A 13,901-nucleotide genomic window follows, 5' to 3' on the forward strand; every position below is an offset into this window, starting at 1 on the left:
GTTCTAAGAGTCATGATTTTCTTTTCTTTTCTTTCTTTTTTTGAAAGATTTTATTTATTTATTAGAGAGAGAGAGATAGCATGAGGCATGCGGGGGATGGTGAGGAGCAGGGAGGGAGAGGTAGTAACAGACTCCCCGCTGAGCAGGGAGCCTGTCGCAGAGCTCCATCCCAGGACCCCAAGATCACAACCTGAGCCTAAGGCAGATGTGCTTAACTGACTGAGCCACCCAGGCTCCCCAAGAGTCATGATTTTCTTTCATTCATCCCTAAGTATCGTCCATCAAAAGAACTGGTTCTTTAAAGAGGTTTCATAAGGATCTTCTATGTCTTACCAAGATATAAAGTAAGCTGGTCATGTTTTTAAACTAAAGATGAACAAGCTGGGGTTGGTTTGGTTTTGTTTCTTCCTAAACCACCCTTAATCTTTTAATAAGTTGAAGGAATAAGTAACATTGAAAATGTCATCTTTACTATTAGAATGCCTGAAATTCTTGCATGGGTAGCTCCATGGTTCAGCAATTTTCAAATGAAGTGTCTTTTGTAAAATTACTTCATGTAATTAATAGGATATATTAGTAATTAATAGGATATATCAGATATGATAAAGATATAGCTTTCACCCTAATTCTGTTCCTATAACAAAATGGTTTTACTATCCTCAGATGAGTTTATGGTATTGAAATGTCCTTTCTGTATGTATTGTCAGGGGACAAAAATTCCTGACCCCATCAAGATCCTTCTTCCCAGACTAAGAATCAAATTGACATGAGACAGATTAACAGGAGAAAATCAAATTTGGTAAACTAAGTATGGAAAATCCATATAGACATGGAAATTTCGAAGGGAGGCATCATAATAAGGTATATATGTCATTCTGAACTAAGGAGGAGGGGAAGGGGTCTGGGGCTTCAAAGGGAAGAATGCCCTTCACAGGAAGATGAAAAAGAGTAAATATTTAGTAAACAAATGTTTGCTGGGCCAGTCAGACACAGTGGGACGCAGAGGACTTTGATCAAACAGGTCTTGTTAGGTTCCTCCCCGTATATACCATACTTAGTTTATATAATAATGTAGTTATCTGTGGGGATAGCTCTGTTCCTATAGTAGATTCTCTAAATTCTTCTTAGGCAGTTGAGGTGAGGTAAAGCACTTTTCCCGAATTTGCTGGGTTTTGATTGCTTTTTAACTCAAGATGATCTTTATGCTAAGGTGGCCCACCTTAAGGCAGCTTGCCCTTGGCTCTTACAGTATATAAAGATATAAAACTTGGAAAAATATTTTACTCATCTGCATTAAATACATTCAGATTCAGGATACATTTATTGAATATTATGTGCCTTGCACTATATTAAATACTTTAACCAAAATTATACTCTTGTATTAGTCTATATTGACTTGAATTACCTGTAAAAATTTGAAAATTGTGGGATGATTTGCTCACTAAAGATTTTATTTTAGGGAACTTGCCATTTTGATTAGGAAGGAACTTGGTATAAATATCATTTATGGTTATTGTAAAGCATTTAGTAGTAGTCTGTGCTCAGACCAAGAATGTTATTGGGAACAGAGCTGTCTCTTAGACATTTTGTATCCTTGGTCCAGTTTTCTTTTTTCTTTTTTTTTTTTTCTTTTTTATTTATTTTATAAACCCTTGTGTCGAGGGCTGACTTTCAATAGATAGCAGCGAGGGAGCTGCTCTGCTACGTACGAAACCCCGACCCAGAAGCAGGTCGTCTACCAATGGTTTAGCACCAGGTTCCCCATGAACGTGCGTTGCGTGACGGGCGAGGGGGCGGCCCCCTTTCCGGCCGCGCCCCGTCCTTGGTCCAGTTTTCTTAACAAACATTTGTCACGTGGCATGAATTTTCTGAAAAAGCCATATTATTTCATCTTAGATTTTGTAACTTTGTGACCCTTTAGAGTAATGCTGTTCAATAGAACTTTCTGTGATGACGGATATATTTTTATAAGTCTGCATCCAGTATTGTAATAGAAAGAACTTAGTACTGCCCCCAAGTATGGTTAATCACAAATTTTTATTATTATTATTATCTTAATGTTTATTCTATATCAAACATTGTGATACATGCTGGGGATAGTTCCTGTTCTCTGGGAGCTCAAAGTTTAATATAGGAGAGAGATTCCTTTTTTTTTTTTAAGATTTTATTTATTTATTCATGAGAGACAGAGAGAGAGACAGAGAGAGAGAGAGGCAGAGGGAGAAGCAGGCTCCCAAGGAGCAGGGAGCCCGATGCGGGACTCGATCCCAGGACCCTGGGATCATGACCTGAGCCGAAGGCAGACGCTTAACCATCCGAGCCACCCAGGCGCCCCAGGAGAGAGATTCCTAACCTAACAGTGATAATACATTTGGGGAATAGGCAGGAAGGAGGGGAGAATGCAAGTTGAACACTGAAGGATAAGTATGAGTTAGGGGTCCACATAGAGAACGTAGCATTTGCCAGTAGGTGAAGATAGGAGACTATATGGTGCATTCCAGCGTCTGTAAGAATTCTCTATTCCTGGAACCTAGGGTGAGTTAGAAAGTTGCTAAAAAGAATGGCCAGTTAATCACTCTTCAGTTAATGAAGCGTTTTGTGTGCCGTGCTGAAGAGTTTGGATTATATCTTTAAAGCCACAAGGGAGCCATTGCAAGGTTTTGAAAAACTGATGAGTAAAAAAAGATTTTAGCATCTAAACTCAGTACCCCTGCCCCAGATTTATTAAATTTGAAATTTCTAGAGGAAATGAGAATTTTCTGTTAAAATTTACATTTGATTAGATCCTATGTAATCTTTTCCCTGGTCAGAGTTATTTGCTGTTGTAGCAGTTAGAATAGTTAGAATTACCAAAGATCCAATTTAGAATGACTGAGATATGAAGGGAATTTATAAGTTCACATAATAGAGAATTCTGGTGGTATGGTGATTATAGGGAATATAATTATAGGCTCAGCAGCATCACCAAGGACTCAAGTTTTTTCCATCTTTCTGCTCTGCCATTTTCAGCATATTGGTAGTTGTTTTCTGACTTGTCCTTACAGAGCTGCAAGAGAGCTACCATACCTTCAACATGTATATCTGCACACATCATTGTTCAGAGACTAGTGGAACAACTGGACTTCTTGGGTCCATTTTTAAGACTGAGGAAAACTTAGCTGAAATCCATCTTTCTCCCACCCCCATTTGCTTCACATCCTGTTGGCAAAGCAAAGCATGTAACCTTTCTTAAACCAATTAATGGAATTACAATTGTTATTATTAAGATTTGTTTATTAAGGTTCATCTCCTCCTAAGGCTAGGGAGAGAACCAACCTAAAACACCTAAAATAAAATCAGGGTTCTGTTAGTGTGAAAGAAGGGATTGGATGGGCAACCAGTGGAGCCTGGTTATAAACTTTGGTTTACTAATCTAACTATGGGGTTTTTTGTTTGCTTTTAAAATTAGCAGTCTTCTCCATACCAGGAATTAGAAGGACAGCCCATGTTTGCCCCTAAATAGGAAAGACAGGACTTCCTTATATTTGTCAATAATGTGTATACTTTGCTATGAAGTTTGCAGGTGAAATAGAGCTATAGTGACGTGTCAGTCTCTTTGAGTCTTACCCACTTTGAGACATATCTTCTTTAAAGACTTGGTTTCTGACCTGCACAGCTGAAGACTGGGTCCTGAACCATTGGATTTTCCTGTATGAGAGGCCTTGCCTGGGAAACAAACCAGCTGATCATCCTAGAAGATTTCTATATTGTTCCTGACCAGGGTAATTCTTTTCTAGTCTAGAGTAGGAGTACATGGGAGATTTGTTCTTACTAATTTTTTTCTCCTGAATGTATATATTTTTAAAATTTTTTATTGTTATGTTAATCACCCTACATTACATCATTAGTTTTTGATGTAGTGACCCATGATTCATTGTTTGTGCGTAACACCAAGTACTCCATGCAGAACGTGCCCTCTTTAATACCCATCACCAGGCTAACCCATCCTCCCACCCCCTCCCCTCTAGAACCCTCAGTTTGTTTTTCAGAGTCCATTGTCTCTCATGGTTCATCTCCCCCTCTGATTTCCCCCCGAATGTATATTTTTAATGATATGAATCCTTTCTGTGTCTTTTGTTAAGGGGCCAGCTTTTTCAAACTCAAATATTTGGAACAGATTTGTCTGCTTTTTTGCCGTCACTTCCCATCCTAACCACAAAAGACTTGGCTGCTTGAATTTTTGAATGTTCGGTGGGAGAAAGACAATATTGAACAAAAATTATTTTTTTAAAAATAATGCCTATCTGTACTTTTTTGCTCTAAAAATTTACTTCATGCCTCGTTCTATTACTTCTGATATTATTCATATACTAGTTAATTAGTGCATTCATTTCTTTACTGAGAATATTGTGTTACCTTGTGATTATTCTTTGTTCCCATCTTAAAGACTGAAGGCCAGACTGGTAATAAATCTCCTTTCTGTTAACTTTCCAATCACTTTATATTCTGAGGCTGAAGTACTGTTAGATATTATTTAGATACTTCTTTCTTCCCCTCCTGTCTGTGTTCTGTCTTTTCATCCCTGATTATATTGAGAGCACCTACTAAGGGTCAGGTAAAATACTGAGGGATATAGTTTACTTAGAGATATAAGACATAGTCTTTACCAGATTTTACTCTGTGGTATAAGTGAACCATTAATATTAAAATATAGTGCGAGCAGTATTATGAAAAAGTTCGGCCAGGATACTATTGGAGTACAGAGGAAGAACTCCATGTCAGATGTGAGGAGGATGGAACAATTCTTGGAGGAGGTGCTATCATCATTTCAGGCAGAGGATACAGAAATTGTAAAGGCTGAAGTTATGAGGGAGCTTGATACATTTAGGAACTACATGCAGGTAGTATGTATGTTTGGTACCTTAGTTGGCTTTCATTTTTTTATACCTGCTTTCTGCATGTCTGTTTCATTCTTTTCTGACCTAAAACATTACTTTCCTCTACTATTCAGTTCAAATAGTGGAGCATAGCTACTCACAGCAGTTGAGTTGTACATCTTGTAGTTCAGGGGCCCGGAGGTGGATACCAACTCAGTCGTTTTGTTTTCAAATCTGTATGCCAACGGGTAAGATTAACTCTGGCCTAATTTAGGTCTGGTATTCACCCCTGGACAAATCAGTTATACTCTGGATTGGGTTTGGGTAAGGTTTGTCATCATGTCAGCTTGGGTTAGGGAACTCACCCTAGTGGAAATCAGCCACAGCAGAGGGAGGGAATAAGTTAGTAGATGAAATGCAGATCAGTAAAGGGCAGTTCCCAGAAAGAGATGTGTGTGTGAAGGTGGGCAGGGCAAAACGACACATGTCATTGTTAGGAGCAGCATCAACGAGGTGAGAGATTATGAGGGCTGAAATAAGAGGGTGGCAGTGGAGATGGATAGATACGGTGAAAGAATCAACTGGACTTGATTGATTTTCAGCTTAAATGAAGGAGGTGCCATAGTTTATTTGCTCAACAAGAATATTTGCAGAGTGCTTGCTTTATGCTAGACACAGTTGGAGGTACTGGAGATAGAGCAGTGCTATAGATCAAGTTATTTTCCTAGTTATGTAGTAACTACAAAACTTATGGGCATTAAGGAGGGCATGTGATGTGATGAACGCTGGGTGTAATACGCAACTAATGAATCACTGAACATGACATCAAAAACTAATGATGTACTATATGTTGGCTAATTGAATTTAAATAAAAAAACTCATTCAAAGATGATACTCATGTTTCTGGCTTAGATGATTGGGTGAATGGTGGGTTCCATTCACTTGAAGTCTGAGGGGGAATGTAATGAATTCATTTTTGGAGATATTAAATTTGAGGTGATAATGGTATATTTAAGAGAAGTTAGATATGTGAGTTAGGGGCTTAAGATAGGGCAGAGTAAGAGGTCTGGAATTGGAAGTCATGACCACATGGTATTGGCTGAAGTTTTAAAAACTTATCAAAAGGTAATATTTACTTTGTGTGTATCTACAGTTCAGTGAATTTTTTAAAAATTTACTTGAGAGAGAGAGAGAGAGCACGAGCAGGGAGAGGGGCTGAGGGAGAGGGAGAAAGAGAGAGAAAATCTCAGGTTGAATGCACTGAGCACAAGCCTGACACCAGACTTGATCCCATGACCCTGAGATCATGACCTGAGCTGAAACCAAGAGTCGGACACCCAACCGACTGAGCCACCCAGGTGTCCCTGTACAGTTCAGTGAATTTTAACATGCATATGGATGTATGTAGCTGCCACCAAAATTAGTATAAATGATGCTACAAGTTACATTATGATACTCCATTCTAGTTACATCCTTACCCCACCCCTCATCCTGAAAAACAATTAACTATTTTCTCTATCTCTGTATTTTTTGTTTTAAGAATGTGATATAAATGGAAAATGGAATAATACAGCTTTTATGACTGGCTTCTTTTATTCAGCGTAATGCCTTTGAGATTCATTCACGTTGTTGTGTCCAGCAATAGTTAGTTGCTTTTTATTGCTGAGTGGTATGCCGTTGTATGGAGGTACCGTAGTTTCTTTATTCATTCACCCACTGAAGAATGTTTAAGTTGTTTCCAGTTTGGGGCAGTTATGAATAAAGCCACTTATAAACATTCATGTACAGGTTTTTGTGTGACTGTGAGCTTTTATTTCTCCAGGGTCAGTGCCTAGGAGAGAGCTTGTTGAATTATATGGGAGGTGTATGTTTAGCTATAAGAAACTGCCAAACTACTTTCCAGAGTGGCTGTACCATTTTCATTCCCACCAGCAAAGTATGAGATTTCCAGTTGTTCCACATCCTTGCTAGCACTTGATATACCATATCTTTTAATTTTAGCCATTCTGTTATGTGAGTAGTGGTATCTCATTGTAGTTTGTTTGTGTGTTTGTTTTAAGATTTTGCTTATTTGACAGAGAGAGAGACAGAGAGAGAGGGAACACAAGCAGGGGGAGTGGGAGAGGGAGAAGCAGGCTTTCCGCGGAGCAGGGAGCCCGATGCGGGGCTCGATCCCAGGACCCTGGGATCATGACCTGAGCCAAAGGCAGACGCTTAACAACTGAGCCACCGAGGTGCCCTTCATTGTGGTTTTAATTTGCATTTCTCTAATGGCTAATGATGCTGAACATATTTTCATGTGCTTATTTGCCCTTCATATATCCTGTATGGTTAAGTGTCTCTTTAGATTTTTTGCCCATTTTTTTTTAATTTGGTTGGTTGTTTTCTTACTGTTGAGTTTTGAGAGTTCATTATATATTCTAGATACAAGTCCTTTGCTGGATATGTGATTTGCTTTTTTTTGGTTGTTCTCATAACAGTGATTTTTTCAGAGAAAAGTTTTAAATTCTGATGAAGTCCAGTTTATCTTTTTTTTTTAATAAAAAAATGGGTCATGCTTTTGGTATCATATCTTAAAACTGTGTCTAACCCAGGTCATAAAGGTTACTGCTATTTTTTTCCCTAAAAGTTTTATAGTTTAGATTTATGGTCTATTTTAGGTCTATATGAGGTTAAGGTTGATGTGTGTGTTTTTTGTATACGGGTATGCAATTGTTCCAACACTATTGTTGAAATGACCGTCCTTTCTCCTTTGAATTGCTTTTGCATCATTGTCAAAAATCATTTGGCCATATTTGTTTGGGTCTATTTCTTTCTTCTTTTTTATTTGAGAGAGAGCACGAGTGGGGCTGAGGGAGAGAGACAGGAAGACTCCCTGCTGATCAGGGAGCCCGATGTGGGGCTTGATCCCAAGACTCTGAGATCATGACCTGAGCTGAAGGCAGACACTTATCTGACTGAGCCACCCAGGCGCCCCTCTTTGGGTCTATTTCTGCACCATCTGTTCTTTTCCACTGATCTGTTTATGTATAATACCAAACTGTCTTGATTACTGTAGTTTTATAGGAAGTCTTAAAATGGGGTAGTGTGGTTCCTGTAACTTTGTTTTTCTTTTACAAACTTGTTTTATATAGTTTAGATCCTTTGCCTTTCCATATACATTTAGAATCTGTATGTATAAAAAAAAAAATCCTTCTGGGATATTGGTTGGAATTTCATTACATCTACAGATCATTTGGAGTAGAATTGAAATCTTTACTATGTGTGGTCTTCCAGTCCATGAACATGATACTTTTTCCCTTTATTTGGGTCTTACCTGATGACTTCCATTAGCATTTTGTAGTTTCTAGCATACAGATCATACATTCATTTTGTCAGATTTATACCTAAGTATTTTCTTTTTTTAGCTGTTGTTAGTGGTATTCCTTTAAAATCCTTTAAAGGATTTAAATTCCTTTAAAATTCCTTTAAAATATTGATTGATTTTTGTTTTTTGAGATTGTACTGTGACCTTGCTAAACTCAACTCTTAGTTCTAAGAGGTGTTTTGGGGGGTTTTGTTTGTTTTTGGTAGACTACTTTGAATTTTTAAGTGGACAATAATACCTTCTGAGAATAAAGGTAGTTTTATTTCTTCCTTTCCAGTCTGTATGCAATGACTAGTACTTCTAGTAAGATGGTAGCCAAGAGTGGTGAGAATGTGTGTTCTTGCCTTGTTCCTGATCTTAAGTGGGAAGCATTTAGTCTTTACCACTAAGTATGATGTTGGCTGTAGGTTTTTTGTAGATGTTCTTTATCAAGTTGAGGAAATTCCCCTCTATTCCTAATTTTCTAATTTTTTCATGAATGGATGTTGGATTTTGTTAAATACTTTTCTGCATCGAGGGATATGATCATGTGATTTTTCTTCTTTGAATCATTAATGTAATAGATTACATTGAGTGATTTTCAAATATTAAACAAGCTGAGCATACCCAGAATAAGCCTCTTTTGGTCATTGTGTATGTTTATACACTATTAGATTTGATTTGCTAATATTTGTTGAGGATTTTTGTTTCTTTGTTCAAGAGGGATACTGGTCTATAGTTTCCTTATTTTGTAATGTTTTTGTCTGCTTTGATATCAAATTAATTTTGTTCTCATAAAATGAGTTTGGAATGTTTCCTTCTCTTCTGTTTTCTGGAAGACAGTGTAGAACTAGTGTTCCTTATTTAAATGTTTGGTAGAATTCACCTGTGAAACCATCTGGGCCTGGAGATTTCTTTTTTGTAAAGTTTTTTTTTGTTTTTACTTTTAAGATTTTTATTTATTTATTTGTCAGAGAGAGAGAGTAGAAGCAGGGGGAGCGGCAGGCAGAGGGAGAAGAAGCAGGTCTCTGCTGATCAAGGAGCCCAATGTGGGGCTTGATCCCAGGACCCTGGGGTCATGACCTGAGCCAAAGGCAGACGCTTAACGACTGAGCCACCCAGGCGTCCCTGTTTTTTTTTTTTAACTACAAAATTTATTTAATAGTTACAGGAATATTTAGGTTACTATTTAATTTGGGGTGAGTTTCAGTAGTTAATTACTTATTAAAAGATGTTTTTGAAGACCAAGTTTTGCTGCTAATTGGCCATGTGACCTTGGGAGAGGTACCTTAGTGTTAACCTCTCTAGTCCTTAATTTGTTCATCTGAAAAATTAAAAAGATTTATTTGATTTCTTTAAGGTTTCACCCAGTTTTTAAATTCTATAATTTGGGTAGGATAAGAGTGTATGTGTTTGAAGTTTATGTGAGAGGATTGTGAGCCTCTGTTTCTTGTTTCATCTGTTAGTGTTTGAACATTGGTTTACCTTGATTCACTTAGCCTTTTAACAGATAAGTTCTGTGTTTTCTTCTTATCAATGGATTATTTGGTGATGAAAGGTATGGTTAGAGGCAGGCCTGTTTATGCATTTATACATGATATAATTATGGAAAATGAAAAATTACTTTCATAAGCTAATTATGTAGGAAGACGTAAGGTACAACATATGCTAGTTTTTAATGTTATATTTTTTGAATAATTAAATTACCAGTTTAGAATTTATACGGTGTTAGAAATGCATTTCTCTTTTGGTGATTATACTTCTGAATCTTCATAATTTGGTGATTATCCTTCTGATTTGAAAAGTCACTCATTTTTAGCTACTTAATGGCGACAGTATCTGTATAAGTATTTTATGTAAAATTCATTTTTAAAGGTGCACACTATTGTGCATCCTGTCCATTTATTGTGTTAAAGCAAAGTGAAAATAGCATACAGATCTGCTGCCGAAGGAAGCATTAAGTTGCAGGCTGCAGCTGGAGGATTTTACGTAGGCACCTGTGGGTTTGAGTGCGTTCAATATACAGACTGCAGTAGGAGGCTGGCACTGCCTCTGCTGACTCCAGTACACTCCTTCACTGCTGTCTGCCGATTTCTCCACTGTCCAGAAGACAAACAAAATGGTGCAGCACGTAGAGGGCATGGGAAAAAAATAACCGTCAACATGATTCAAAGGTGGGTTTTCTGCATTGAATAGCAGAGAAAATTGTTTAACAAGATTAAAAGCTTGGATATAGTTCAGTATGTCAGAAATCCTTAGCTGTTTTAATGTGGCCATTTAAGAATGAACATGTATAGTTCTGAAATCTGCATACCCCCTATATATAGAGGTTTCAGGTATATTATTGCATGTGTGACATTAATAAATGTATGCATGGTAGATTATAAACAGATTTATATTTGTACTAAATATGTGTAATGTATACACACACACATATGCGTGAAGGGTTTTTTTACTATTAATACTAGATTGTTAAAAAAGTAAGCACTTACAGGTTTTATATTTTCTCTGTTGCTTATTTGTTGCAGCTCCTACCAATGTCTTTTTCCTTATATTGTTCATTTTATAATAGTAGAGAGCATTAGTAAAGCATTTCTCTGGTGAGATGGAAAATAAGTAGAATGAACACTGGAGTTGGCACTTCATATTTTATTGATGACTGTAATGCAGTGTGAGTTCGCATTGCACATAGTCATCATTTAAATGATTACCTCTTTTATGAAAGCAAAATGTTTGTAAGAACGGCCATGTTGTAGACAGTGAGTATAAAATAAGGAGAGGAAGTAGGACAAGTAAAATTTCTCTGTCCTTGGTTTCTTGAGCAATGTTTAGCATTGACTCAAGGCACTGTCATTTTAGAAGTACAGTGTAGAAACAATTGAACATCAAGCATAAAAAAAAACCATGGAGGTTTAGTTTCCCACCCCCTCCCGGAAGCACTTTACTTGTGTACTCATATATTTTGGGTTTCAGTGGCTGCATGTTACTGGGGAGCTGTCCAGTTGAGACAAGATATATTTACTTAAGCCACACCCAACAGATTGAGCTTTTTTATGCATTCGGGCACTATTTTAATCCTGTGCTGATTTGTAACCATCATATGTGGGATGCCTTTGAGTTGTAAAAAAAAAAAAGGAAAGAAAATACTAGATTCACAGGTTCCAGCTTAATGTGTTCTTGAATATCTGAGTTGTTATATTAATAGCACAGAAGAGCAGTGTTGAAGTTATGCAGCATTATCTCTAGCAGAGACAGAGAGAGAGAGATTGAGAGAGGAAATATTTGTATGGTGCCAGTACAAGTGTACTGCAAGTATTCTGGTCCTGTAGGTAACAGGGCTGCCGGTATACTATTTTTTGGTTAGTGTTGTAGGTGTTAAATTGGGGTTTGACATTTAGAGTTCAGATTTTCTTTGAGAAAATATTTGTCCAAGTGTTCTAAATATTTCACTTAATTTTTCTTTGCTTTAAAAAATTGCAAAAGATTAAGCCTGAGTTTGAAATCTATTTATAATATTTTATTCTATACTAATGACAAGCTGGATGTGATAAGAATTAACAACTGTATGGCTGTTTGCCATTGTGTTGGATTACCTCACCCACTTTACTATAAACAGAAATAAGAAGGATCAGCATTCATTTTAGTAGTCTGCAGAGTGCCCATATTCTGTATTTTCACAAACTCTTTCTTTCAGACAAAGCAAATTCACTGTCTTCTTCCCAAAAAGAAAAATAACCTTCCCATCTATACTATATTCCTTTGATTTTATTGAATAACACAGAAGAATAATACGGGATTTTTATATGCCAAATTTAGGGACAATAACTAGCTAACTACGGGTTGAAATATACTATATTATTAGAATGTTTCATGTATCTAAAATGTTATATAACCCTGATGGAATGTTGCAGATGAAACAAAGAAATCTGATTGGTTCCTCAGAAGACACAGCAGCCTTGAAATCTGTTCTAACCAGAGGCTTCTACAGCAGACTGGATGGCTAGTTAGCATCACAGTAAAAACATAAAAAATGCTGTGGAGACAGGGAGGGGTTTGGAGGAGAAAATGAAGTTGTTAAAGCACTTCAGGATTTTCTGTCTTTTGAGCATTTTATTTCCTTGCAGGTCCCCCCTGACCTCAGCCTCCCCCCTCCCCCGCTTTGCTTATTGTTACTTCAGGGGTGTTATATTCTATTAAGTTAGCAAACTTTCTAAATAGTATTATTTAGTCAACTAGAAGAGCCTCTCTAAAAAGAGTTTTACAAGTGATAGGGTGGGTTAATGAATAATAACATTTCAGAATATTTATTAAATATAGATGAGTGGGACTTGTTGGGGGAGGAGGGAGGATGTGATGGAAAAGAGTTCTGAAGAACAGAACACTAAGAGGAACTCTTTGGCCCTACCCTTCCGCATCCTATTAAATTTGTATTAGATTTGTCATCTAAGACTTCAGTGATGCTTGGTGAGGGCACATTGTTATTGACATTCAAACAGCCTATTGCAAGTCAAAACAGGTGGAGAATTGTTTGCTGTCTGCTGGCTATTAGAAACATCCTTGAAATGTGAGAACAATATGTTAGCTTTTATGTATTTATTATTCTTGGCTAGATGGTCTGCTGGAATATAGTTGTAAATTGTGGCACCAAATATCCAACCCCTTTATCCTTTTATCCTTTTACAGAAAATATTCTGTGTAGTTTATTTTATTAAAATTTGAAATTCTTATATTTAAACAGTAGTATGTCAGTCTCATTTATAGGATCTGGGGGAGGGAAAAATTACTCTGAGCAGGAAATGAGCATTTAAATTAAGAAAATTAATTATATTGAAAGGAAGCGGAGAAGTATCATAAAGCATAAAGAGTAATATCTAATACATAGATACATTCTGATAAAAACGAACTCTATCTTTTAGGCTCCATTTCTGTGCTCATTTTCTAAATTATCCGATATGCTAATAGAGTCAGGCTGAAGGCAGCTGGCTGCTCCTGTAACAAGCTGAAAACAAAATGGCTGGCAAGGATTAGTACTGTAAATTTGTGATAGAGAGCTGGATGCAATTAAGCTATCTTTTGTTGAAGGAGCCTGTCACAAAGCAAGTTGATGAGGGGATAACTGTTGTAGTTGATGTTTTAGACAATAAAGAAACATCTTTTTATTAAAGAAAATGTAAAAGTACTCTATTACAGCATAAAAACAAAAGATTTTACGCTATAGAGAGTAATTCGTTTTCAACTAAGCAATAAAAAACTCTTGTTAATGTTCATTTAACCATCATTGTCTTTGTGATTCTAAGACCCAGGTATTTACTGAGTGTTTTTTATGAATCTTTCAGATTCACAGTATGGTTACAGGTAAAAGAAATAAAAAATGAATACATTCTTAGAGGAGGGGGCAAATTTAGAGATAAGTTTCTGGGAGTTTTATACATTAATGAATCTTTAGATTAACATTAGATTTATTTATTTATAAATCTTCTAGAAGGATAAAAGAAATGGGATAGCAGGAAACTTTAGAGACAGTGACTTTAGAAAATGACTTCATCCATAGATTTGTAAAGTAGTAAGGGTTTTTCTCTGTGTAACTCTAAGGCTTTTCTGTTGATGTTTAGCAATTGTCGAAAGATCAAATGACACTGAAATGGTTGATAGGCTGGGAAAGATTGAGAAATAGCTTCAGGAATTCCTAGTTCCTTAGG

At 36.7% G+C, this 13,901-nt stretch overlaps 1 protein-coding gene across 11 annotated transcripts in view; it reads left to right on the forward strand.

Annotated features, from left to right (window-relative positions):
* Positions 1-13,901, forward strand: part of TANC2 (tetratricopeptide repeat, ankyrin repeat and coiled-coil containing 2) — a 353,239-nt gene that overhangs the window by 76,102 nt on the left and 263,236 nt on the right. For 3 of the 11 annotated variants that reach the window (XM_027624901.2, XM_027624908.2, XM_027624911.2), the window contains exon 1: positions 3,658-3,761. The exons of 6 other annotated variants lie outside the window; for them this stretch is intronic. In XM_027624901.2, the coding sequence (XP_027480702.1) occupies positions 3,692-3,761 (70 nt within the window). In that variant the 5' untranslated portion in view covers positions 3,658-3,691. Of the gene's footprint in view, positions 1-3,657; positions 3,762-13,901 lie in introns of those variants that run through there. 2 more of the 11 variants (XM_027624905.2, XM_027624907.2) reach the window with 1 other exon arrangement.

Source organism: Zalophus californianus, chromosome 16 (assembly GCF_009762305.2).
Source record: "Zalophus californianus isolate mZalCal1 chromosome 16, mZalCal1.pri.v2, whole genome shotgun sequence".
Classification (NCBI taxonomy): Eukaryota; Metazoa; Chordata; class Mammalia; order Carnivora; family Otariidae; genus Zalophus; species Zalophus californianus.